Genomic DNA, 25,290 nt, shown 5'->3' with positions numbered 1-25,290 from the left:
AATAAGCACATATGAATAACTTGATGAAAAAACAACGAAATGATTTAGACAGATTGCAGATGTAATCGAAATATCTAAGAAGACGCTCGGTTATGTGTATTTTTAATAATATTTTGGTTTCATCTCGATCTTGGTCGACCTCTAGCTCCATTAGTAGAGTCCCTATTAGAGATACATTTTTACGTCATAAATTTTTGTATGCTTGAAAACAATGAAGAAAGTAACTTGTAAATGCATAAGAATAAAATTAAATTTGTAGTTCGTCCACTTTTGTACTGTTTCGCGCAAAATACATAAATTTGAAACATTCTTTACTTATGATATTTCAAAAAAGACAGCAGATAGCAACTATCAATAGAGAAAAACAATAAGTTTTGTATATTTATATGGAGAAATACAATAATAGAGTTTTATACGATTTTGTATATTCAGACGATGGGAAATATGTATTTTTTACGAATTAGTAGTAAATATTTATAAGAATTGTATTATTTGACACCTCATAGTGTAAAAATGATGCATTAATATTGGTCATAAAATGCACCACATATTCGATGACCTACACTTTTAATTTGGCAAGTATTGCCAGTTAATTATCTCTGAGATTCCCAAATATTTTCCATTTGAAAATTATTAATGTCTAGAATTTTTTAAATTTTTTTTTTCATTCTTCTCATAACTCATTTTGTATATCATTCTCTATTTTATTTCCTTACGCTTGGAAACCGCGTCCTATCGAGTCCTTTTCTGATACATTTTTTTTAGTCTAAACGATAAATTAGGATTGTAAATATAAAGTTTTATGTTACTACCGTCTAGATTCCAGAAGCAAGGCTTACGGTGTATTTTTCCTTTGTACTGCCTCTTATCAGCCTTACTTGATATTTTCGTTAATTGTTCATGAAATCTGGAACAAGGGGTTTGCTCAGGAAAATTTATGATGTATAAAAATGTATAATTTTATAAGAAAACATGATTCCTATGTAAGTAGTTGAAAATACAGAAGAATCCGACATTTTCGAAATTTGCATTTTGAAGGGTGTAACTATTCACATATATTTTTGCATGATGGGCTGACAGAAACTGACATAGCTATGAAAGATTAAAAACTAATAAAATCTTCAACAAATTACTAAAAATGGTAGCAATTGAAATAAATTGTTGTGTATTAAACAAAAATAATGCAAGTGTAAAGTTATTATTTTTTCACCATCGTAAAGGTAAATAAGGTTGAACTATGTGTTGTTGGCTAGATCTGTTTCTGTCGGCCGAAGTATTTGGAGGCGTGAGTTGTGCGGTCGCGCCCATTGTAGATAGTCAGCTCAAAGGCCGGGCGCGGCCGCCAAGTGTATATACTACGAAGTAATGAACGGTGATATCTTAGCGGCCTTCGATTTTACTTGTAAAGCCTAGCTGATAGTGCTCCTCAGTTTTCTGTACGCTCCCATTGACGCTAGCGACGTTCTACCCTACCTATCTTACGTACCTTAAATCTTGTATACTGTTCTGGTACTGAGAAGCGCCTCAGCAGTACATGGTACCTATTTCCTTTCAATTGTCCAGATTAAGTGCCAAGCGCATTGTGGCTTTGATGTTATTTAGTTTTATTAGAGTTGTAGATCTTGGTAAATATTAGAGTTTCAAAACGTAAGAAATTCCTTACAGTTCGTTGCAAAAGTGTGTTCAAATCAAGGCGTATTTTTTTTCTCCAATAGAACCTCTGGTTGAGACTTTCAATAAAGTTATTATATTTGTTCAGATTTATACGACGTGGCCACATTACGCTTGACCTGTAAATTTAATCGTTTGCCAAATATTAGCGATCGATCGATACTGTTGGTATTATCTATGTTTTAAGGTACACTGGCGCAAGGAAACTCTTATTGGATTATTTGATTGAAAATATTGAGGTTGAATTGAATAAACTTATTTTGTTATTTGCTAGTGACTGGTTGTTGTCGATATTGTGATGTTTGATCGAACACGCCTTTGATGTGTGATTGTTAAACATGATTATCCCTAATTTGGTGTTGATCTAGGCTTTTATTAGTTCGTTTCGACATTGTAAATAACATGTAGCGAGGAGGGGATTCGGGACGCAAGGATGCGGCGTCCCGGCGGCCTCTATTTTAACAATATTTCAGTAGATAACGTGTTGAAGTACAAAATGCAAAGAGAAACCGTCTCGCAGTATGTCCGTGCCCCGAGGCCCCGCGCGCCGCCGCCTCGCCCCCGCGCGCCTCACTTCTCACATTGTACAGCACAAATTTCATTGTAAAAAGAACATTATAAATAAGAGCATATCAAAATAAATATAGTGATAGTTTTAATTTAAAAGTACGTGGGAGCAGTTTGATATAGATACGGGTCAGGCGCGGGTGTGTTTAGACGGAACCGGTTACAACGTGCCCATTAATTTGTACATGTTTTTTAAACACTGGACTCATTTTACTATTTTTTTGTATTTACTTTAGTTACGCGCAATCTTAGTGTTTAATCGACTCACGAATGTGTACTGTTTGTACTTTTGTAAAGATAAATAATCCCGTCAGACGCTCTGCAAGTATTAAAATCACTGAGTATTTTATCAACTTTGCATTAATGCTAAAAGTATTTCCTATGAAATGAAATTTTGATACAATGAATTTTATGAGAAATTTTACTTGAATATCAGAAGTGTTATTTTGAGCTTCTTAATCTTATGTTATTTTTTTGATTTTGTTTTTTGTAATGCAAACTGTAGGTAGTCAAATTTTGTTTGAGTTTAGCTCTTGTTGGGAACTAATTTTTGTGGCGTTAGATGATTTCTATTTTTTTTTTTTTGGTTTCATCTCCAAATGGAAGTGTTATGGCGACAACGTTGTTTCGTACCTTGTAATGTTTTCTATATTGATGTACGTATTATTATTTTTGCGCATGCGCTCTTCAAATGATTAATTTTAAATTATATTGTTTAATAACACTATGTCTGGGGCCAAACGTACGAGAGAAGGGAGTACAAATTAAAGAAAAAAATTCTCGTAATTTAGTTTTAGGATATTTATTGTATTACTATCAGATGCAATTGTATTTTAGTTTATATTCTTTTCTTTCTGTATTTTTCCGTGATATTGTAAATTACTTGCGACTCCTCACACTTGTGGTACATTATCAAGCCAGTGTATATAAACTTTTGAAATTAGTTGCAACTTCTTAAGAGTTCAAAGTAGTCATCGCAATCTCTTCTACCTTGTTTTATCTTTCGACTCAAAAAACATGTTCAGAAACATAGTCCAAAGTAAAACCTTAAAATTCAACTGTTTACGTTGGATTTAGGTCATAGAAAACGGTTACGCTTATTTATATGACTACTTTGGGCTCTCGTAATACCAAACGGTGAGCATAAATAGAGCCCACATATTATGACACAGAAGCTGCACTTATTACAATACTTGACTGCTCTTTTTTACTAATGACAAATATAAATGTAAATCGGATCCTAAGGCGAATACTATGTAAAATGTTAAAGCCTCATATTGTTACGCTTATTCATAGCATGTAATTTTAATACCACAGTTCACTTCAACCAGTGCTATTGCTGAGGTTACTCCATTCACAAGAGCGTCAGTTGCAAGCATAAACGTGTTAATGATTTTCAGTTTTGAGTGATTTCAGCAAAGCTTTTCGGTACGATTTTAACACATTATGAATTTGAAGTGAGCTGCCAGAGCCGAGTTATGGTATAAATAAAATTTACAACGATTTTAGTCGGTGCAGTGACACACGTCGCCCCGATGGTCCACAGGGTCCTAATGTAGTGCACGGTTCAGACAATATGTCCTAGTTGGTCGACTCGACGGGTTGTGTCGTGTGCGGGTCTAATGCTGTTTGCTTCAGCACAAACTTTTAGTCGTTGTTTCGCCTCGCTTGAAGTCTGACGCGGGATATTTTCAATCGTTTATTATTACATCAATTCATAATTCATGTCCATGTACTTATTTTCAATTCAATTCGCTTAAAAACATTGTAAATATATTTTTTTGTTTCGGTTCGAAAATAAAAAGCACTAATCGGATACGTAAATGAGAAATTTATAAGAAGCTGTTTTTTTTTTATGTAATAAGTTTTCTGGTTTATTTTAATGTGAATATAAAGTGAAGGTGCAATGTTATGATATAATGTATTTATGAGGTGAGTGATGGTCTGCTGCGGATGTTGCGCCAGTTGTTGTTGGCGCTGGAACTGTTCGGTTAGTATTGATTTGTGTTGGAAGACTGAGGTTGATTATTCCACATTCGATGAACGTGCGAGTTATTTGTTGATTGAATTTAAATATAAAGTCATATATATAGTTAGGTTATATTTTTTAATAAATATAATATTGAGATATGTAATATACTACTGTCTTTTATTTCCTTACTTTACGATATTTCATTTAATAGCACAAGCAGGTAGGTAGATTTTGTAGCACTTGGCTGATGGCATCTGCAAAATGTTGCGCCTACGACGTCTTAATTTTTCAATGGATGCGGTAAAAATATGGAGTTGGTTATATTTTTATACCGTCGTAAATTAAAACAAATTGTGCTTATAAAATATCCGGGACTAGTTTATTATGTCAACTGAAGACATTAAAATAAGTACATTTTATATGTAAACTTTTATATAACAACAATTAAAGTTATCTTAAATATAAGTAACAATACACGCAAAATTATTATGGGAATGTTTCGTTATTTCTTAGTTTATAAAGATCATAGATATAGACTGCAGTGGCGTTCAACTGCTGATAATAAGTAAAATTTTTGGTCGTTGTCTGATTATCTTGGGATTTAAATAATTTTATGTTATCTAGATCCCCAATAATCTGAAATTGACTTGCATCCATCATAGCAGATCTGACTTAATGATATAATAACCCACCTTATTACTACTATACAAAATTACAAAACAAAACAAGTATCAATCTTGTACGAAGGCGTCGATAGGAAAGTTTTTGAAGGATTTGCTCCAAATGTCTGTGAAAGCGGTGCTCACGAGATCGTTGATCAGCGGCCTGATCACCGCGAAGCCCGGCTTCCAGGTCAGATTTATCATGCGGTCAAGCATTTGTTCTGAAATTACAAAATATATTGTCTATTTTCACATTCACTAATACAATCAAAGACTATTGTCTTTCAATTATAAAATGCTGAAAGACGAAGGATAATCATAACTAATAAGTAAGCAATATTTATTGGTGTGCAGTTCTAGTTATTTGTGTGTTGTTTACAATAAAGAAGGACGCTCCAATAACTCGGATGTCGAACAGAGATGGAATAAAAAACTAAACTTTAAAACTAGAATTATACATGGATAACGTTACCAAGAATACTTCTGCCGAGGAGCAGGTTGCCAACGTGTATGTCCATGTCGCCGATGTGGTCGACCTCAACATGTACATCGACTCGGCTGCCATCGCGTTTGATGCGCGTCGTCTGCGAGTAGTCGCGTAGCGTGAGGTTCCACCGCCCCGACCGCATCACTCCCAATCCGAAGGCATCGCCCTACGAGAAGCAATAATAAAGTATAATACTTTGTATGCTTTTTTAATATTAAAAGTAAACTATAAGCTTAGACGAGAATTATGTTTAACTTCATACAGGTGTTTACCTTGACACTGTTTCCGGTGGTCGTAACAGTAAGAGTATGGATTCAACTTTCAACAGATGATAGTTGCAACATGTACATCAGATTTTTCGGAGTTTTATAGTTTGTGTAACTTTCTTAAGATTATCATTATATTGAAATATTTACTTTAAGATATGAAGTTACATATTTAAATCACATTGATGGTAGATAATGGTCGGAGGCATGGTGATCTAGATAGTACTAGGTTATAAAATTTTCGCGATTCAATGGTATACGCGATACAATACCACTCAAACTTTGACTGTTTTATGTGGTGTTTTTTGTGTTTTTGTGTTAACAAGCTCTCGTTCTGTCGAGGTTTTGTTTTTAGGTTTTCATTTTGTAAATTAGATTTTCAACTTTTGCTGAGTACCTTGTAATTATTTACTTTTGTATTGATCTAGTGAATCTAGTGTAACCATAATTTAACATTAACATACTTGAAATTCGTAGTCTCCAGCTAACCATTTCTCAGGGAAATACTGAGAGTAGATAATACGTTCGTTCACCCAGTCTGTTCTGAAAAACAAGAAATTAACAATACAATATCTTTGTACAGAAATATACTTTATACTATTAACAATAGCGACATTATGCATTGAATTCGAACGAATTTATAAAGAAATATTAACTTGTATTTAGTGACTGTAGACTGGGACCATCCTCTCTCGTAGACGTTGCGCAGCGTGAGCTTGTACCCGAGGCCGCCGACTGAGCGCGTCTGGCGCACTTCCTCAGCAAAGTGCGGATCGAACGGCGCAACACCCATCGCCGGTATACCTGGAATTATAAATTTCCCAGTTGAGAGACGTATACTTGACTTGTTGAAAAATTCATCAATCTCATGGAAAACCTAACGTGACCTACATTAGGTAGGAGGTTATAGTGCTACTTTGGGAAACAGTGCACTTGCTAGTTCTTTAGTGCATTTTATGTTGCCGTGAGATTTCTTACCTCGTTTGAAGTACGGCTTTAGTTTGTTGAATGCCCGCTTTATGCATTGATCGAAATCGGGAGCTGATTTATGGCACGGCGAAAATATTCTTTCTGAAATACAAATTTGAGTATTACAATGCCCGATTTTTGTCGTTTGATCATTTAGTTTCTTAGCAGACAATAAAAATATTGTGGTTATATCTGTCGCGGCAATATACATCCCATGTAATAATGTTTAAGAAATAGATACAATGTGCAAAAACATACAAAAAAAGATGTGATGGTTGAAAACACAGCGAAAATAAAATCCGGTGTGGTACGGCCGTTAGCTTATGTCATAAAATATAAGACACTAACTTAAAACTAAACTTCCAAAATAATATTTATGGCATACTAGCTGTCGACTCCGTTCGCACGGAATTAAAAAAACTTTTTTTAGTAGGTTATGTGTTTCTTCCAGACTATGCTCTACATCTATGCCAAATTTTACCAAGATCTGTTGAGCTGTTCCGGTGATACCTTCAACAAACATCCATCCATCCATCCAAACATTCCCATTTATAATATTAGTAAGATTTAATGGCTACATTTGTAATGATTGGTTATCGTATTCATATTGATGTGATGGTGTAACATAGTTATTGCCATGAGTTGATCAACTCTACCATTGCCTAACATGTTAGTTTTTCGAAATTTTTAATAACAATATCTAATGTTATTTCCATTGATATGAAACTATCGAATTTTATCTTCTAATTTATTTGGATGTCTATTCACCTTTTATGTACTTTAAGTACCTGCATGTTTTTTTCTACTTAGGTATGCGTTTACGTTGAAGTATGGTGTAGCTACAAAAAGTGTTATATTCATTTTTAGCTTTTTTAGGTACTCAGTAGAAAATGACCAACTTTTCTAAATAATTTATATAACTATTAAATAATATCGGTAATATAAAAAAAAACAATTTTCGTACACATGATGTATTCGCGTTGCTGACAACGAAAAACATATTTTTTAAATTTTTGCCTGTATATCTGTCCGCAAGGCTTCGTTTGTTCCGGGTAATCGCCGTAACAGCTGGCTGCACCGTTTTTGACAGAACTTTGAAGGGAAGGTAGCTGGTACATTCGGGCATGATATTGGCTATTTATTTTTTTAAATTCTGCGCTGACGAAGTCGAGAGCGATCGCTAGTTGTAAATAAATTCGATAAAATTTAAAACTTTCTTAGTTACAGGGTTTTTTTAGCATTGTCTAATTAGGTGCTTGATATAGTCTTATTTTAAATGCAGCGCATGTTTCTATCTAATATATAAAATTCTCGTGTCACAGTTTTCGTCACCGTACTCCTCCGAAACGGCTTGACCGATTCTCATGAAATTTTGTGAGCATATTCAGTAGGTCTGAGAATCGGCCAACATCTATTTTTCATAACCCCCCCCCATTTTTTTTAACTGCGCGCGGACGGAGTCGCGGGCGACAACTAGTTGTATATAAAATATAACGTTATAAATCTTCGAAACAAAGTATACGTAATGTAGTTTTCCATTACAAGTATTTCGTGCTAAATTTCCAGCACGATTGTGTTTAATTTTCCTTGTTATTACAAACTAGCGGTCGTCTGCGAATCCGTCCGCGCTGATTAAAAAAAAAATATTTTGTCGCCTATGTCTTCTTCCAGACTATGTTCTATACGAGTATCCATGCCAAATTTCAGCGAGATTCATGTAATCGTTCTGGAGATACCTTGTAACAAACATCCATCCATCTAAACATTGGCATTTGTTATATTATAGTAAGTTAATAATATTATACAAATTATATTACAGTACTATTTTAACTTCGATGTGCTTGTGGTATATGTAAATTGATAATCACAGTTTTATTCGTAAAAGATTTCGTTATATATTTCTATCAAGATATTACTTAACGGTGTTAGACGCCAAAACAACATCTGTTACACGAATGGACCAAGTGAAATACCACAATCACACTGAAGACATGTGTCAAGTGGACGTAATTCCGCGTTTGGTCTGTTGAGTGTGCGTTCTGGAGGCTTAATTTTAGTCTCTTTTACTTCTTATGAGGAAAGGATGGGAAGGGGAAGTAGATTTGAGGTAGGAGGCGAAGTTTAGTGAGGGGAAATATTCTCTTTCTGTGAATATCAAAAAAGATATCGTAATACATAAATGAAAAATATACAAATGTCTTTAATGATAAGTTTTCAAAATGTTATTTTAAGGAACTCACGTATTTGTCACCGCGAGCAAGCCATTAACAAAAATCGGGTCACGATCTACATTTCAGGTATTACGACTTAGAACGCCCAGGTCAATGTTATAACAATACGAATATAGCTTTATGAATGCTACGCTTTGCATAGAGATTATTAATTAATGTTCGTTACCAAAATGTAGTTAAGTAACTATGATTAAGTAACTGTTATAAATCTTCACATAAGATGGCTAAATGGTGCAATAAAAATTCAAGAGTTTAAAGTCTACTACAGTGACATTTTCATTTCGCAATTTTTTCTCAGCTTTAACATCCTACAATGTAACACAGGCCTTATGATTCCACTGGCGAAATATCTGTAAGTATAGCCATTATTTGTATTATATTAAGTCAATTTTTTTTTTCAAAGAATGACAGATATATATAGATATATATTAATATTTATTTTATATAATATATATAATAAAGTATAATATCGTATTATACGGTTTACGTATAGAGATATATACGTTTTGTTGTTTAAACAATTCGGTGATCATGTCGTATTAAATTACAATACAACATTGTGACTGTTTACGTTTAAAATTGACGATGATTTGTTAATGTGCCAAGTAGCTGATAATTTTTTTTTTTCGTTTGAAACCTTAGGAACTTAAAAATAAATCACATGCATGTACTAGTTTTAATATATCAGTAAAAACTTACGTATATCCTCCATTTCTCCCGCAGTCCTTGTCCTTTGTATATTGTTCAAAATAATAACACAAACACATATCAAAATTTTAAACGTGTGCATGTTTAGTATTTTACAAGTGCTTTATATTTATTTTTTAAAATCTGTATTTGAGAGAAAATAATGTCTAGTAATAATAAAAAAATAGTAAAAAATACTGGCAACTTGACACAGTTTAGATAAGTAATAAAGTTATAAAAAACTAAAATAACGAATGTGAACGCTGTTGAATGGACACTTCGTTCTGAGATCGTTTTGTTAGTCAATATTGTGGGCATGCGAAACTTCCCCTACCATGGTTTTGCGAAGTAGTTGCGACAGACCGATTGCCTTACCAAATCTCTTGACACCGACGTTTAATTCGAGTTTGTCGAATTTCATAATGAAATGTGTATATCGAATCGAGATGACTTGATAATATTTAATGCAACTATACAGTGTTAAGAAAATAATAATATACGTAATGTATTGTGTCTCAGTGGCTAGTTACTACTCCAAAGTTCGATATGTCCAGTGAGTTTGGATTAGTTTTCTTTTTTTTGCATTTCAACCAACCAAACCAAAGTCTTTTAATTTAGTTTTGGGAATTATTACGTGAAAATTTTTATTTAAATACCAAGTTTAATTGAGTATTCAAACAATCAAGTCTTTCTTATTAATTACTAATTGAGTTGAGTAACTTTTCAAGTTTTGTTAATTAGCTTTATGATAATAATATACAATGATTTGGTTTTAAATATAGATTAAAAAGTAATAATAAGGTTTATTTTACTTCTTATTAATATTATAAATGCGAATGCGATGGATGGATGTTTGTTTAAAGGTATCTCCAGAACGTCTCAACGGATCTGGATGAAATTTGTCATGCATATAGAACATAGTCTGGAAGAACACATAGGCTACTAAGTAAGTTATTTTAAATTTGCGCGAACTGGAGACGCGGGCGATAGCTAGTTACTTATAATTGCAAATAACTTTAAATAATTTATGTATTTTTATGTGTCATTTTATTTAATTTAATTTACTAAAACGAACTTATTCTACACGTGTTGGTATTGGTAATAATTTCATAACTGTGTTCAATACAAAAGTAAGTGCAAGATGATTCTGTTACAGCGCTACCGGTGACATAACGCGTCATAATCAACGTGCATCGGGAACAAGTTTACTGCACGTAACTTAACTGAGTATGCGCTTAATAAAAACATATAGTGGTCCTTGTTTTTTTCGTAGTTTTTTTCATAGATAATGAGAAAGATGTCAAATGTTATGTCAATGTTTCTACAAAGTAAACCGACGGTAACATAATAAGAATAACATTGTCATTTGAACTACTTTGTTAATTGCTATTGTCAACTTTTGCGCATTTTTTTTCGAGCTAAAAAACCAATTAATAAGTAGTATCGAAACATCAATCTCATAAGATAATTTGTGTTCAAAAACTTGCGGAGACTTTGTTTTTTTATGTAAAATATATACTTATATTTATTTAATTTTCAAACAGATGATTCGAGAAGCGAATAACAAACGTATGGACTTTTGAATTTCAATGTCATTAAAATTGTGAACGGAGTTTCATAAGCTTTGTAATTGCATGGGATTTTACTTTCAAGTACCATACGCTACAGTTGCACAATGATGACCTTTAATAGTTAAGGTTATGGTAGGAGCTACATATTGTTTGGAAGTTATTCTCGTCTCCGAGAAATATAATTAGTTACCAAGATGAAACTTGACTTGACATTGACATTACTTACTCTTAAAAAATAATATTGGATCGACTTCGTTGATCTTACGTGTCTCCGTCAATTTCCACCTTTGGATTACTTGCGCCTGAAAAGGCTCAATAGCAATAATGTTTAATAGAAAATACATCATATACAAAAGGACATGCTTACAGCGTTTTTTTAGGAAACTGAAGAAATAATGTTGGTTTATTAAAACAGGATAAAGACCTTTGAAGATTTTGTGAATGATAAAAATCACGATTTTATTCGAATACCTTGTACTCGTACCATCTGATTATGTAAGCTGCTACCTATTATTATTACAAGAGAACTAGATGATATCGGGCAAAAAAACTTTTGTGCAAGAGCAATTAAGACTACTGTTACGATTTTTATAACTTTGTAACAGCAAACTATACATACTTTACAAATAATTTTTGGGGCAATTAGTTTTTAGTTTAAGTAAATGTGGTAAATAAATAAAAAATGCACTTTAAAATTAAGGATTTATTGATGTTATATTATAAATCGCCTAAAACCAAATTTATGATAGTAACTTATGTATCTAATCGATTTTGTAAAAATAAATAACTTAAAAGTAACCACAACTTGTCTACGTTATAAAATAAGCTTATCTTGAAATGTGTTTAATTTTATATATATTTGTACACTGGGACAAAGCAATTTAATATAAAAGACATCTATACTAATATTAAAAAGATTTGATTGTTTGATTGCATTGAATAGGCTCCGAAACTAACTGAAGCAATTTGTAAAATTAGTTGACATTGGCTATATTTATTACTTTAATTTCGCGTGGACAAAGTCGCGGGCAACGGCTAGTTGCATTATAAAGGGGTACCTTTTTCACTTAAGTATATATTTCTTATTTTGTTTTTTTTTTTTTTACAAAAGTGATATGATATCGCAGTTTATAATTTCTATGATAAAATTTCACTTAACTTCCGTACAATTTCAATAAAATCACAATGTTTCCAATGAAGATATGAAGTAATATAATGATCGCCTTGTTTGGAAAGTGACGTGATGTGGTTCTTCACAATATTTATGGTGTTCTTTTGGAACGGAATTTTAATATAATGATAAGATTTAGTCTTTGACCCAGTCGTCGTAGGGGATCTGGTCGAGAATGCGTTCAAGGAAGTGCGACATCTTAGCTGCTAGGTCGCGCCTAAGCTCTGGCTTCATCTCCTTGAGCAGCTCTTGTGCGTTCGTGTTGATGAATAGGTTTAATGCTGCTTCTGTTGATGTAAAAATAAAATTAAAAAGGTACTTGTCAAAATATGATTAATAGTTAATTTTGTTTAAACCATAAAAAAATATTTTAAAAATAAAATTCGAATCATAATTTACAAATAATGAATAACGTAAGCAGGAATAAGCACTTGAAATACGACGTTAAAGCTATTCATTTGCAAAAGGTATTTTCTGTGCTAGTTAAAAAGTATAAAAATAAAAATGCTAATTCAAAGTAAATAAGCACAATCGAATAATGAAGACTTACGCAGCACAGCGTTACTGTTTTGCAAGTTCTCGACGCCCATCTGTATGTCCTTGACGGAGAAGTCCAGTTTGAGTTGCTGCAGTTTGAGGTAAGTGCGCTTGTTTCTTGTGTACGGCGTTCCGCGGAAGTACACCTTTGCCTTCACACCGTCTGGAAAAGAAAATTTTACATTTTTGTTTGTCTTTCTTTGATCATCTAATTTAGTTCATAGAAAAAATATAGATAGGATGAAAGGCATCAAACTGTAATGAATGCGTAGGAAAATAATCCGGGCCTACTTTACAAAAAACTAAAGTTACTTTCTGTTTTCCACTAATTTTTTACATTAGACACGTAACTTTATAAAAAAAATAATTTATAAAAAATATTAAGATATGTATAATATAACATGTATATAACATAATGTATATATAACATGGTAAGTTCATAGTTACAAGAAACTTTTGAAATCCGTCATTTTTTACCTGCAATATTTAATTAAAGAATACACAATATCATCGGTACCGAGAAGTATTATCACCAGTTTAAAGTTTCCTTGAAAAATATTTATTTTGATGACATCTCGGTCATTTTTAAACCCACGTCGATGACTGTCAATACCGTATGTTTATATTTCTTGTTAAAATAACCTTTAAACGCTAATTAATACAAAAGTCTCATACATACAAATAATAAAACAGATTAAGTTCGAACAGAGTTTATTTTCATTCAAGTATGGGGTGGCCGGCTTAGCCGTAACAAAACCATATGTGTCGACCCACCTAATTGGGATAGGGACAGGGGAGATGACGAAAGAAAATATTTTCATAAATACTATAAAAAATTGTACAAATGGCGGCAGTGAAAAACTCACGGCTACTCAAAACAACGAGCTATTTACGATTAGTATAATTTATTACGTACCATATTCACCCCAGTAGTCACCCCCTCCAGATGCACGCACCAGCAACAACACTCCTGAGGAGCGGTAGCGGGCGCGCGCGCTGATGTGCGGCCCGTACAGCGTCAGCTGGAACTGATGCGTCTCCAGGTCCGACCTATTAAAAAAATGTATTTAAATATAACATAAAAATAGAAGAAATTACTTCTAACTAGGGGTAGACTGATGACAAATACAGAATAGTTCAGTGTATTGACATCAAAGGACCATTAGCATCGTTCTTTTAAGTTTACTGCTACACGAGACAGGAACCAAAGTGAGTCTATGCTTCCGGCACTATAGAAAACGTTATCGTCTTCTGTCATGTACTGTCCTCCGCTGGTCGCCTTTTGAGTTTACACCCTAATACTTAAGTATAAAGATTATGTTAACAATTTTGTAAATAAATTTTGAAAATAGTGATTATTCATTTTTCACAAAAATTAATTTACGACAAAAAAATTATTTGAGTAATATATTGTCTAATATTGAGTTGCTAAAATGTACTAACTAAGTTTTCCATGTTATTTGATGCATATTGAGTGCAATTAACATAGAATATTTGTTTAATATTTGCCAGTACTATTATTAAATCCGTCTGATAATCAAGTCGTCGGTTGCATTTGCAATAACCATTTACAAAGTATTTTGTCATTGACATTTGATATTTAGGTTAAAATATTAGATATGATTTAGGACAATCATTATTACACATTAAAGTTTTTATGAATAGTTTTTTAAGACGAAATAAGTGAAAACCACAGAGAAAAGACCTAATCAACATAAGTAGATGATAGTGGTTTTCGTGTAATAGAACCCAAAACATGATTAAATTATACAAAAATTACTCGTTACAAGACAATAAGATACAATTACCAAGGCTTTGTAAATAAATAAATGCTGTTGAAAAATGCATAAGTTGAAGTATGTATAAATAATGTTATTATGTGTTGTCTTTTTAAATGTTTTCTATGTCCAATGCAAATATGATATGTCTGCCAATAATTATGAGTTGCAGCTTTGTCCGTTGACATCGTCCGTGAAAGGATGATGACGATTTGTTTGGACATTCTACCCGTGAGTCGTCGGCTACGTGCCTAGAATATATTACCTTAAGAAAGAAAATTAAAGATTCCAATTGATTCAGTCATGTTTATTGTTAATTTTACAAAGAGATATTGTGTTTGCTTTGTTTAGAATTCTTTTGATTTACCGATAAATTCTTTTCCTACCTCGTGGTTAAATTCTTTGATTATCTATGGTTTACATCAATCACAATGTTCTGTTATGATGTCTTTTAAATTTAAGTTAATTGAGATTGTTTGTTTAGATTTAAAATACTTTTCTTCTTAAATCCACTGCATCAATTTCTTAACATTGTACGGTTTATCTATTTTTTGTATGTAATTGTTGAATACATTGATGTAAATTTTTAGTAATATTATAAACTAGCTATTACCCGCGACTCCGTCCGCGCGGAATAAAAAATAGAAAACGGGGTAAAAATTATCCTATGTCCGTTTCCTGGTTCTAAGCTACCTGCCCACCAATTTTCAGTCAAATCGATTCAGCCGTTCTTGAGTTATAAATGGTGTAACTAACACAACTTTCTTTTATATAGGTATATATAGATAGATGTAAATTTTTGGATCGATGGATGTTTATTAGAAGGTATCTCCAAAACGGCTGCATTGATCTTGCTTAAATTTGGCTACCAAGTAATTTTTTTTCCACGCAGACGGAGTCGCACTGAGGATAATATGGATGGATAGAAAAGTAGAAAAAAAAACATAACGTAGTTTCCTGAACAAGTAGAATAAATAGAAAGTAGCTACAGCTACGTATGCATGCAATAGTTACAATATACATGCTTAAGATGTTTTCCAGAAAGTCGATGGCTAGCAGATAATAGCGAATCGCTGCATTGTTACAACATTCGCATACCACGCGTACATAGAAACTATTTGATAGTAACAATAGTGTTTTGATAACAGTAAACACAAGCAGTAAACAAATATGATCTTACAGTTTTAAAGTTACTGATTAATTAATTAAATTAATTAATTAGTTAATTTACTCGTTTTGAAAGAACAGAAGTAACTATGTTTTTTTTTACAGATGTTTCTGCAGTGTAAACAGATAGTATGACACAAGCAATATTTTTATTTTCAAGGATAATAGACTATTGTTACCTAACGTTGGTTATGGTCATGTTGTTAACGCCGCTGGCTTGGATGTCTTTGAATGTTGCGCGGTAGCCGTCCGGCCCGCCGCCCAGCGCGATAGACAGCTCATCGATTAATATGCTGTCCGACTGTAAATGCAATTATTATTATATAAATTTTATTAATAGTAACTATCTTTTGAAGTGTTAGTGTTATAATTATGAGATGTCGTACCTCTTCAATGCCGAGTTCTGGTGCTCCGCCTTTAAGATATTCCACTAGAGAGTTGAAACTGCGTAGGAGACATTCGTCGACATCGGGGTCCTGCCGCGAGCAGCGCTCGCCGAACATACCTGAAGGAATTCATAAGTTAAATTTACTGATAAACGTTATTTTATCGCAGAAACATTAGTATTAAAACATATCGTTATCTTTGTTTCTTTAAATTGAATTAGAGGGATGACAATATGTATTTATACAAGTATTTTGACAATGGAAACTCATAATAGTATGTAAAGCACAATAAATAGTGATGTGCTTTATTGATAGAATAAATGTACCTTTTTTAATATTTTTCTTGTGAGAGGTTATAGTGATGCAACTAATATTAGGAAATAAAATATGCAAGTAATCGATTTGAAAGCTAACGTTATAAGTTATATGAGAAAATGATGAATCATATTGTAGAAATAGAAATTGTCACTTTCTCTGGTCAGAGTGTTGATTGTTAAATCAAATGTGATTTTTTATGACACTTTGTGTGATTTTACTGAACAATTTTGATACGGCACACCGTAGTGTCTGTCAAAACTTAATCATGGAATTCCAGTACTTTGACAATGGTAACAATATGGTCATCCTTTTTATTCTATTTATCAAAAAAGAGACCACAATATGTAATACGATAATCGTAATCGAAGTAAACGAAAAAGTTAGATAGTAACAGGATAGCATAGTTTAGAACGAATTAAAAGAATAAGGAAGGTCATCGTAACACATTGATGGGATCTAATATTCGGTCAGCTGACTGTATAGCTTTCATTGACACTCATCAGACATTAGTATGCGGGCAGCCTACGACTAACGGTAGAAACGCGCTCCTCAAGTCGCATTGATTGCCGAAACAATAAAAGATTTTCTGATAGGCTGACAATGACTATGGGGAAGTATTGAACATGCTATTGTCTGGGAACTATTTCCTGTGATAAACAATAAGTAATTAAGAATGTTAGCAACGCTAAAGTATGTCTATATCTATGTCTTTATTAGACGCTTTGTTCTTTCTATAGTACATGTCTAAGTTTGAGAAATTTTAGACAAATTATTTAGGAAATAACCCTGTTTAGGGCTGCATTTGACATAATTTTTACAAATTTGCCAAACTTACTCTTAGGTGTCACAATTCAATAATTTTATTGGACAGTCATCCGAACTCTTGAATCTCAATATTTTTTTTAAATTAATTTTCCCGTTAAACACAAACAAGCACGTTTTATAATAAAAAGTATAAAGGGTCATTGACCGATGTGCAGGAGCTTCGTCCGCGAAACTCCGAGCTATCAGATACCGTTCACCGCTAACGAAGGACAACCGCGGTCAACACAAGCCGATACAAAAAGCTTTGCAATTATCTTTGATTATGTGAATTAACGACCCGTACAAGAGATTATTTGAATGCAATCAAGTACTCAGAAAAGGTAAGCTGATGAACGTGAATGATCTAAAGATGTGATCAAAAGATGATCTAGGTAACTGATTTGAAACACAGAAAAATGTTTTCCAAATAACTATAACTCTCATTAACCTAACAACGTTTTATTAACTACCCGGAAATAATAATTACATCGTAAAAAAGTCTATTCCATATCTTTATTGTGTTAAAACAAATTAATACTTTCGAAATAAATAGTTGTACATATATTTTTAGTCGTAAAAGCTCAGATCCTAAATGGAAGAGAATATGGCTTACATTAAATTAACCGTTTCGTAAATGAGGTATGTTTGCTTTCACATTTAATTTGGACTTAATCTGCACTTAATTTTTTCTGTGAATTTCAAAGTGTGATATGCTTATCATAGCTTAACTAGATGGATGGATGGATGTTTGTTTAAAGGTACCTCCGGAACGGCTCAACGCATGTTAATGAAATTTGGCACAGATGTAGGACATAGTCTGGAAGAACGCATATGCTACTTGTATAGTTTTTTGCCGAGCGGACAGTGTCGCAGACGACAGTTAGTATTTCGTATTTAACAATTTAACGTCTACAATAATGACATTACGTAACTTCGTATAAATGACACTATCAATCCAAAAATCTTCTTGTGAATTTTTATGTAAGACATTAGAGCTAAGCTAAATAGCTGATAGTATACCCACGTAGCAATGACGTCGTCCACGTCTTGATCTCAGAAATTCTATGACGTAAATTCAAATTCGTTCAAATTCAATTCCTCGGTAATCGTAAGAAAGCATAAATTAACGGGTAAGAGTAGGCGATAATGAACCATATAGTGATGCACGTCTTGTGCTGGATGTTAGTTGCTTACAAGAATATCAATGTGTATTGAATTCTAATACGTGATTATTATTTGACAATAAATTGAACATACATATTATGTACTCATGTTTACTACATAGCCAAGTTTTCAATAGTAATCGTTATACATAACATGTTATATAAATATTAAGTCATAGGTATAATATATAGTTTAAGTAGGTTCTTGCATGTGCATGTTTATTACGTAGTTTATACAATATTACAGAACTTTACTACTGGCACTGAAAAACTGTATGTACATACATATGTACATACCAACTTTTCAGCTTCTTATGTCCATCTAAATATTATAATTCAATAGACACTTACGTTGTTTAATAATTAATAATAGGGATTAACACTGGCTGTAAATAAATTGTAAAAACTTTTTTTTTCTCTCTATTGCTAGTTAAGTGATCTACATTCTGCATTATTTAACAATATATGTATGTATTTTCTCATTTCTACATTTTTGCGCTTTCTTTCGTCTAAGCAATTATGTAAGAAATTATTTATGGCTCGATTGCTGTTTTGTAACGCGAGATAATACAATGAATGTTGGTATGAATTTGACATATTTAATCGGATTTTTTTTTACTTCAGCAGTTTAAATTAAATTAAAAAATTTAAGTTAAATAAACTTTTTCAATATTTCCTGGTATTAATCGTGTCAGGAAATGAGTGTTTTTTAATTTTTGTTAATAAATATTAAATGAATAAATATTTAGCTTATACTTCAATGTGCGATATTTATTCAATATGAAGTTTAATTTTAAATAAAACGAAGGTTATATCAATAATGTATCAAGGTTAATTTTTGTCAACATCAATATACTTTTGACTTCCGTTGACATGCATAAGCTAGCAAATATTTGACAATTAGGTAATTCTTACGGTGAAGGAAAATATCGCGAGGAAACCTTCTTATATCTTCGAAGAAGTTGAAAGACGTGTATGAAGACAAATAATCCGCACAGTGCACTAATCTCTATAAAGGGATAGACATTTTTTATTTCCGCGCAGAATTCGCGGGCATAAGCTTAATGTATATGAAGTCGGCTAAAAATTAAAGCTAATTAAAGAACTTCAAATTTCGAGTATTAATAGCTCCTTACTCTCGATGTCAGAATGTTGGTTACACAAATATACCTCTAGAAAGTGTAAAAAATTTACAGAATGACTCATGTATGCTTTCACACATCGCTTTCTTTAAGGAAAAAATTGTTTTTAATAGCTTCCGACCACTTCCGACGTTAATAAAAAATACTAACATAAATTTCATGGCAATAAAATAATTCTCTAATAAAAAAAAACAAACACAGAAAATAAATAATAAATTGAAATAACTGAAATATGCAAGAGGCAAACAAACATTTTTTTTTAATAATTTCTTGATTTTACTTTTTACATTTTATATGGGTGTTACAGGCAGTTCACTGGTTAGAATTAAAAAGCCCTTTTGAGAGCGTGACGGAAATTATTTATTTTAAATTTATTAATTGTGTTGTTAATATGGCCTTACAATTGTTTTTGAAAAAAAAATATATTTGAAAGTTTACTCAAGGTGAGTAGTAAAAGTATTAAAAAACTTTAGATATCAAGTTTATTTGTTTCCGGGTATATTATTAATTATTATGACTTCGAATGAAGGATTATAGAAGGAATACTTCAGTTTTAGTGTGAAATAGAGTGGATTTTATTGTTGTTTTAAGAAAGTATTTCATTGAAATAAAAATGTTTCCGTGCTGCGCGTACGTTACAACGTAAATGGACCAAGAATAAAAAATATATATAACGGTACTAGCAGAGTGGACGATAAAAATGTTGTTAACAGGCTATAAATTTGACACAAATATCCCTCGTACTGGTCCGTCTACTTTCTTCTAAAGTCACTTACTTGTGTTCGACGTTCCCGTTGTTATCACTGCCGCGAAAACTAGTAAGGCTTGAAACCTCTTCATTTTTTTTAAATAGCACTGGCCTAAAAAAAATTAATTTAAGAACTTTTACGAAAAAAAAAAATTATAGAAATATAACTATATACAGTTTTTTTTAAAGTCTGCCGCACGAGCGACGCTTACTGCCACAGCGGGAGCAATGTGACGGTTTGCAGGCTCTGCAGACTTTCCAACGAGCGGGATGCGACAACGAAGCCTGTTTTTGATTGTTTTTATTTTATTGTAAGTATTTATTTTATTTTGTTTTTAACATGCACTTTGTGTGACATTGATTAGTAAAGGTTGTTTGCCACAACTATAAAATAGTGAAAGGAACGAAATATTTGTCTACTATCCATACAAAAAAGAAAATCCTAAAAAATTATAAAAATCATATTTTAAATGTTATAAGATGGCGAATAATTAACGACTATTAAAGTTTAAAATAATAAATATAATTCTAACCATAAATTCGTCGTCTGCTGATACATGCCCACATCGAGGAGCTCTGAGCCTACCCTAAGACAATGGGTGACCATAAATAATAATTATTAAATTACAACAAAAGTGTATAAATAAATTACAATACATCGAACTGAATCGCAATGTCAAGTTGCAAGGTGCAGTTACAATCGTGTCTCTTCTTCGGATTCGAATCTCGATTAAACCGTTACCTACCGGTTTTTATGCTCACAACCGTTTTGTACTTTTTTATCGCTCGATGATCATCTATATAGTTATGATTCGATATAGAAATTTGTCTGATTTAATTCAGCTAATAGTTCCACAATTTAAAAATGTAGTTAGTGACAATATAATAGGAAACATTATAGGTAATCAAAGACGTTTAATGTTTGAGTTTTAATTATGTATTTACAATCATTTAAAAACAACAAATTTTTATAGTAACTATAAAATTAGCTATAGCGGTTTAATTTTTTTTTATTTGTATATTAAAAATTAAAGAAATCATCTTCATCGTAAGGTTCGTCTTGAGCTTCTGCAACACGCAGCGCCGACAGCTTGAACCCTTTCTCTTGCATATCATCTATCTTAGGTAATTCTTGTTTTATCATTTCCTCCACATTGACTTTATTTAGTTCTTGTTGAAGTCTCTCTTTGAGAGGACCCTCTATTGCGTCCATTATTTGATATCTTAGCAGATTTGGAAGCACGTTTACTGCGAACTCGACAATGTAATCTAACGTACCAGCGCCGTCGAAACGAACTTGAATGTTACCTACTTCGAGATCTAAATCTCTGAATTGAGGTTGTTTCCTCGTGTCCAGTGGCTGAGCGAGTACTAATCTGCCACTTATGTATTCAACTGAGAAAGAGGCCGTGCCCGCTCTTGACATCAGACCACTGATTGCTGATATCTCCCATTGCGTAACGCCTTGTAATTTTTGTGTTCCAATTTCAAAGTCAGCTATGACTGTGTTGTTCTCTAATTTTAGAGTTATGTTGCCCACACGTTGAAAAGAGGATATACCCATAATCCAAGTATGATCTAAGGTGATCGTAAACACACTGACTGTCGTGTTATAATCCTTAACTTTATAAGGATCAAGATCCATTTGCCTCACCTTTTTTCTTGCGTCGGCTATTACCATATCCAATGGGGATATGGAATTAGGGAATTGCATATCTCCAGCGACTTCATCCAATTTCTCATTGATAGCAGCGCGCGCCTTAGTGTAGGCTTCCTTAAGTACATAGGGTTTGATAGAATCAAATAGGAATGTGCCCACTGAGTTTACGATTCCTTGGAACATACTGCCGAAGAAACCCAAATTTTCAAAATTTACAGCAATGTTGCTGAAGCCTAGATCTATAGTTATACCTTGGGCTTGGAGTTTTCCATCTCTCTCGACGCCCAATGTGGCTTTAGCCATTATTTTAAGACCAGAAATGTCAACAGTGAATGGTCCTTGTGCCCTGTTTAGCCACGTAGATAGAGTATAGTTACCTCGAGCTTGTAGTTTGTCTATTGCTAATGCTGCGTTAACCTGTAATTTAGAAACAGGTTTTAGAAGATTTGAATCTAGTTCAGGATTTGTATTATGTAAAGTTTTTATAACTGAATCCGTATGGTATATAAGTAATAGCAAAACTCTTGAAATCTTTAAAAAGGTCAGTGGCATGAAAACCCTTAGTATTGAAATATTTTCATTTTATGCGTAAATGGGCTAAGTGGAGCCTGTATAAATATAATAGCAATAACTGTCTGTCACAATTATAAGAGATTATTTAAAACTTACCTCCATAGCTCCTATTTCTGCGTTTACGTACAAAATTCTGAATTTACTTATTCCATATACGGCAGTGTTTTTAAAATATAAAGTGCCAAGTGACAGAGATTGCTTCATATCGGGCACCGGGTATGGGTCGGGTACTTCAGCTCCAGGAATCCCAACTGGGTTGGGTTGCTTGAAGTGCTCAAGGATAATCAGTATCTGATCGCTCATTTTTTTCTCTCCTTCTACCAGTTTTGAATCAGTTGTCGTGTCCTCAATGTCATCTGTAAGCATCGTTCAGTGCCAATAAAAATACACTGTGTTATTTATATTTCAATTTGAAAGAATGCTGTTGTCATATTGGCTATCTTATTTGAGTCATACTTTAAATATTTTTATGCATAAACAATTCAAACAATATTTTGCTTTACCAAAATCATATTGATCAAGTGATAGACTTTGAATTAATTTTACCATTAATTATGTACGAGTTTATACGGAATATTATAGTATTGCCTGGGTTACATTATACCAGTACAGCAGAAAAGCGGCACTTAAAATTATCGCTGGCATACTTACTTAATATAAACACTAAATAGCATAAGTGGTCCAATACAGCTCATGTCAGGCCAGCCCTATTGTTCTACTGGCATAGTGTAAGCCAGGCATAAATGTCAGACAAAAAATGGTTACACTATGACAAGACATAGGCGTAAAATGGTTAGAAGAAGGTAAAATAAACCTGAATAAAGCTACCTAAGTGATTAGGATTTACATTGTATTTAAGTAACATACCTTGTCCAAATGCAAGAATTAATAGAACAGATAAAATCGCACAGCACTTCCACATAATGCGTAAAGAATTGACGTACCGCTGGAGCACAATAATATCAACTGGACCGTATTCCCGATCGTACAGGGGTCATAGTTCGCGGCTTATCTGTCTACGTCACTTTCGTCAAAGTACACAATCAAAATGAATCAAATTCAGTTTCCGTTGAGTATTTACTGTAGATGTAAACATGTTTATAAAAAGAAGGGTATTTTAATAATTACTACAAATTACTTAAGATTTTCATCGTCATTCTGTTTACTTTTTAGCAATTATTGTTTACGATTGATTTATTTTCGTTGATATTTGTTATGCATTTTTTGTGTAATGATTATTGAATAGGAAGAAAATAATAAATTGTTAAATCATTATTTTTTGGTTGATTACTGTTGTATTATTAGATGTTATAAATACTTTTTGCTCCTAAAATTTCCATATTACTTTTCTAATTTAGTTCTTAAATCTAGATATAATTTAAAATTAGACGATCTTGCAAAAATTTCTGTTAATAAATGTCAATATTTAACATTTATCATTGTTCTGTGAATATTTTTTACGGTCTCGTTGTTATCGTGTTTTACTCAACGTAGCCTTGAATATTTAAAGTTACACCTTTACTGTGATGTGACCACACAAAACTTTTAGCGGTTCAGTGACAATATTGTTTAGATGCAATACACTGAAAATTGTACAAAATAAATACTGTTTTTTAGGTATCGTATTATGAAAAGTTTAGTTTTAATAACTCCCATAAGATCACATCAAAAATTTATATAAGTTACAATTGTATAATAATATTTCAGATTAAACATAAGCTATTTATCTTAAGGACTAATGCGACGAAAACTTACATCCATAAGAAATGGATGGAGATCGATATTCTTTTGGTTGGATAGATAATAGTGACTAAAAATTTTGATGATGTATTTGCAGGATAAACTTTGAAACTTCCAAACGAATGTTAATTAAATTTGTAGCTATCTATATATATAAAAGAAAGTCGTGTTAGTTACACTATTTATAACTCAAGAACGGTCGAACTGAAAATTGATGGGGAGGTAGCTTAGAACTAGAAGACGGACATAGGAACTTTTTTATCTTGTGTGCATTTTTTTTATTCCGCGCGGACGGAGTCGCGGGTAAAAGCTAGTTTGTTACATAAATGATAAACGATAGGTAAATTTTTATTGGTTTATTAAAACTACAGCGACATCTGTTATTATGCTTTAAAATTAGCTTTAAAAACAACAAAGATTTTATCATCGTATCAGGTTAATTGAATAATTTTTATGTTACGCGACAGATGGCGCTTATCACAATTGTCTGGATCATTTTTACCACGCCGCTATTATTAGGGACGTTATTTTTTCACCACTCCGCTGCGCTCTACTCTACTTACTCTAACGACGAATGTACCTAACGATATTAGTTTGAGCTTGGTTCCATTTTTTTTTTGTTTTGTTTGCCTTGAGGAGGCATTTACAGTGTCACCGGGCTTGAGGTGGCCGGGCGCAGATGGCGCTTAGCCTAAACCTCACTTGGTTCCAGTGATTGTTAACAAAACAAAAAAAAAATTGTGTTGGTGGTTGGCGACTTTGGCGTGAAGGATTAATGAAATAAATATTCATTTGTTTGCATTGTTTTTGTCATTTTTAAAGAAAGTATTTCTGATGGCGGAAACATTTCAAGACTTAGATTAGGTAGTTCGTTTGTTTTATAAATAAGTATATAAATTAAATATATACTATGATAAATATCAATTTGTGTATTATTACTACCTTGTACTTAATGACGGTTGGAGTATAAACGCAGATGTGACAACCCAGCATTGCATGTGATTTATGGACGTTATGTAA

The 25,290-nt window shown here is 32.6% G+C and overlaps 3 protein-coding genes across 3 annotated transcripts; all 3 read right to left on the bottom strand.

Moving 5' to 3' along the window:
- Positions 1-4,774: 4,774 nt before the first annotated feature.
- LOC106707847 lies at positions 4,775-10,106 on the bottom strand. The gene is made up of 6 exons (XM_045686476.1): positions 9,525-10,106; positions 6,604-6,696; positions 6,282-6,429; positions 6,090-6,168; positions 5,345-5,525; positions 4,775-5,093 (listed from the first exon to the last, which is right to left on the bottom strand). The coding sequence occupies exons 1-6, from the start codon at positions 9,613-9,615 to the stop codon at positions 4,942-4,944; spliced, it is 744 nt and encodes a 247-aa protein (XP_045542432.1). The 5' UTR covers positions 9,616-10,106; the 3' UTR covers positions 4,775-4,941.
- Positions 10,107-12,271: 2,165 nt separating this feature from the next.
- On the bottom strand, positions 12,272-20,504 carry LOC106707782. The gene is made up of 6 exons (XM_045686536.1): positions 20,326-20,504; positions 16,123-16,241; positions 15,916-16,037; positions 13,708-13,841; positions 12,805-12,954; positions 12,272-12,541 (listed from the first exon to the last, which is right to left on the bottom strand). Exons 1-6 carry the CDS (start codon positions 20,387-20,389, stop codon positions 12,390-12,392), a joined length of 741 nt encoding a protein of 246 aa, XP_045542492.1. The 5' UTR covers positions 20,390-20,504; the 3' UTR covers positions 12,272-12,389.
- Positions 20,505-21,296: 792 nt separating this feature from the next.
- LOC106707859 lies at positions 21,297-23,526 on the bottom strand. The gene is made up of 3 exons (XM_014499303.2): positions 23,398-23,526; positions 22,627-22,886; positions 21,297-22,374 (listed from the first exon to the last, which is right to left on the bottom strand). The coding sequence occupies exons 1-3, from the start codon at positions 23,450-23,452 to the stop codon at positions 21,319-21,321; spliced, it is 1,371 nt and encodes a 456-aa protein (XP_014354789.2). The 5' UTR covers positions 23,453-23,526; the 3' UTR covers positions 21,297-21,318.
- Positions 23,527-25,290: the final 1,764 nt, after the last annotated feature.

The sequence above is a fragment of the Papilio machaon genome, chromosome 3 (assembly GCF_912999745.1).
Source record: "Papilio machaon chromosome 3, ilPapMach1.1, whole genome shotgun sequence".
NCBI lineage: Eukaryota > Metazoa > Arthropoda > Insecta > Lepidoptera > Papilionidae > Papilio > Papilio machaon.
The sequence above is the reverse complement of the archived record's forward strand: the minus strand, read 5'-3'. Positions and strand labels throughout refer to the sequence as shown.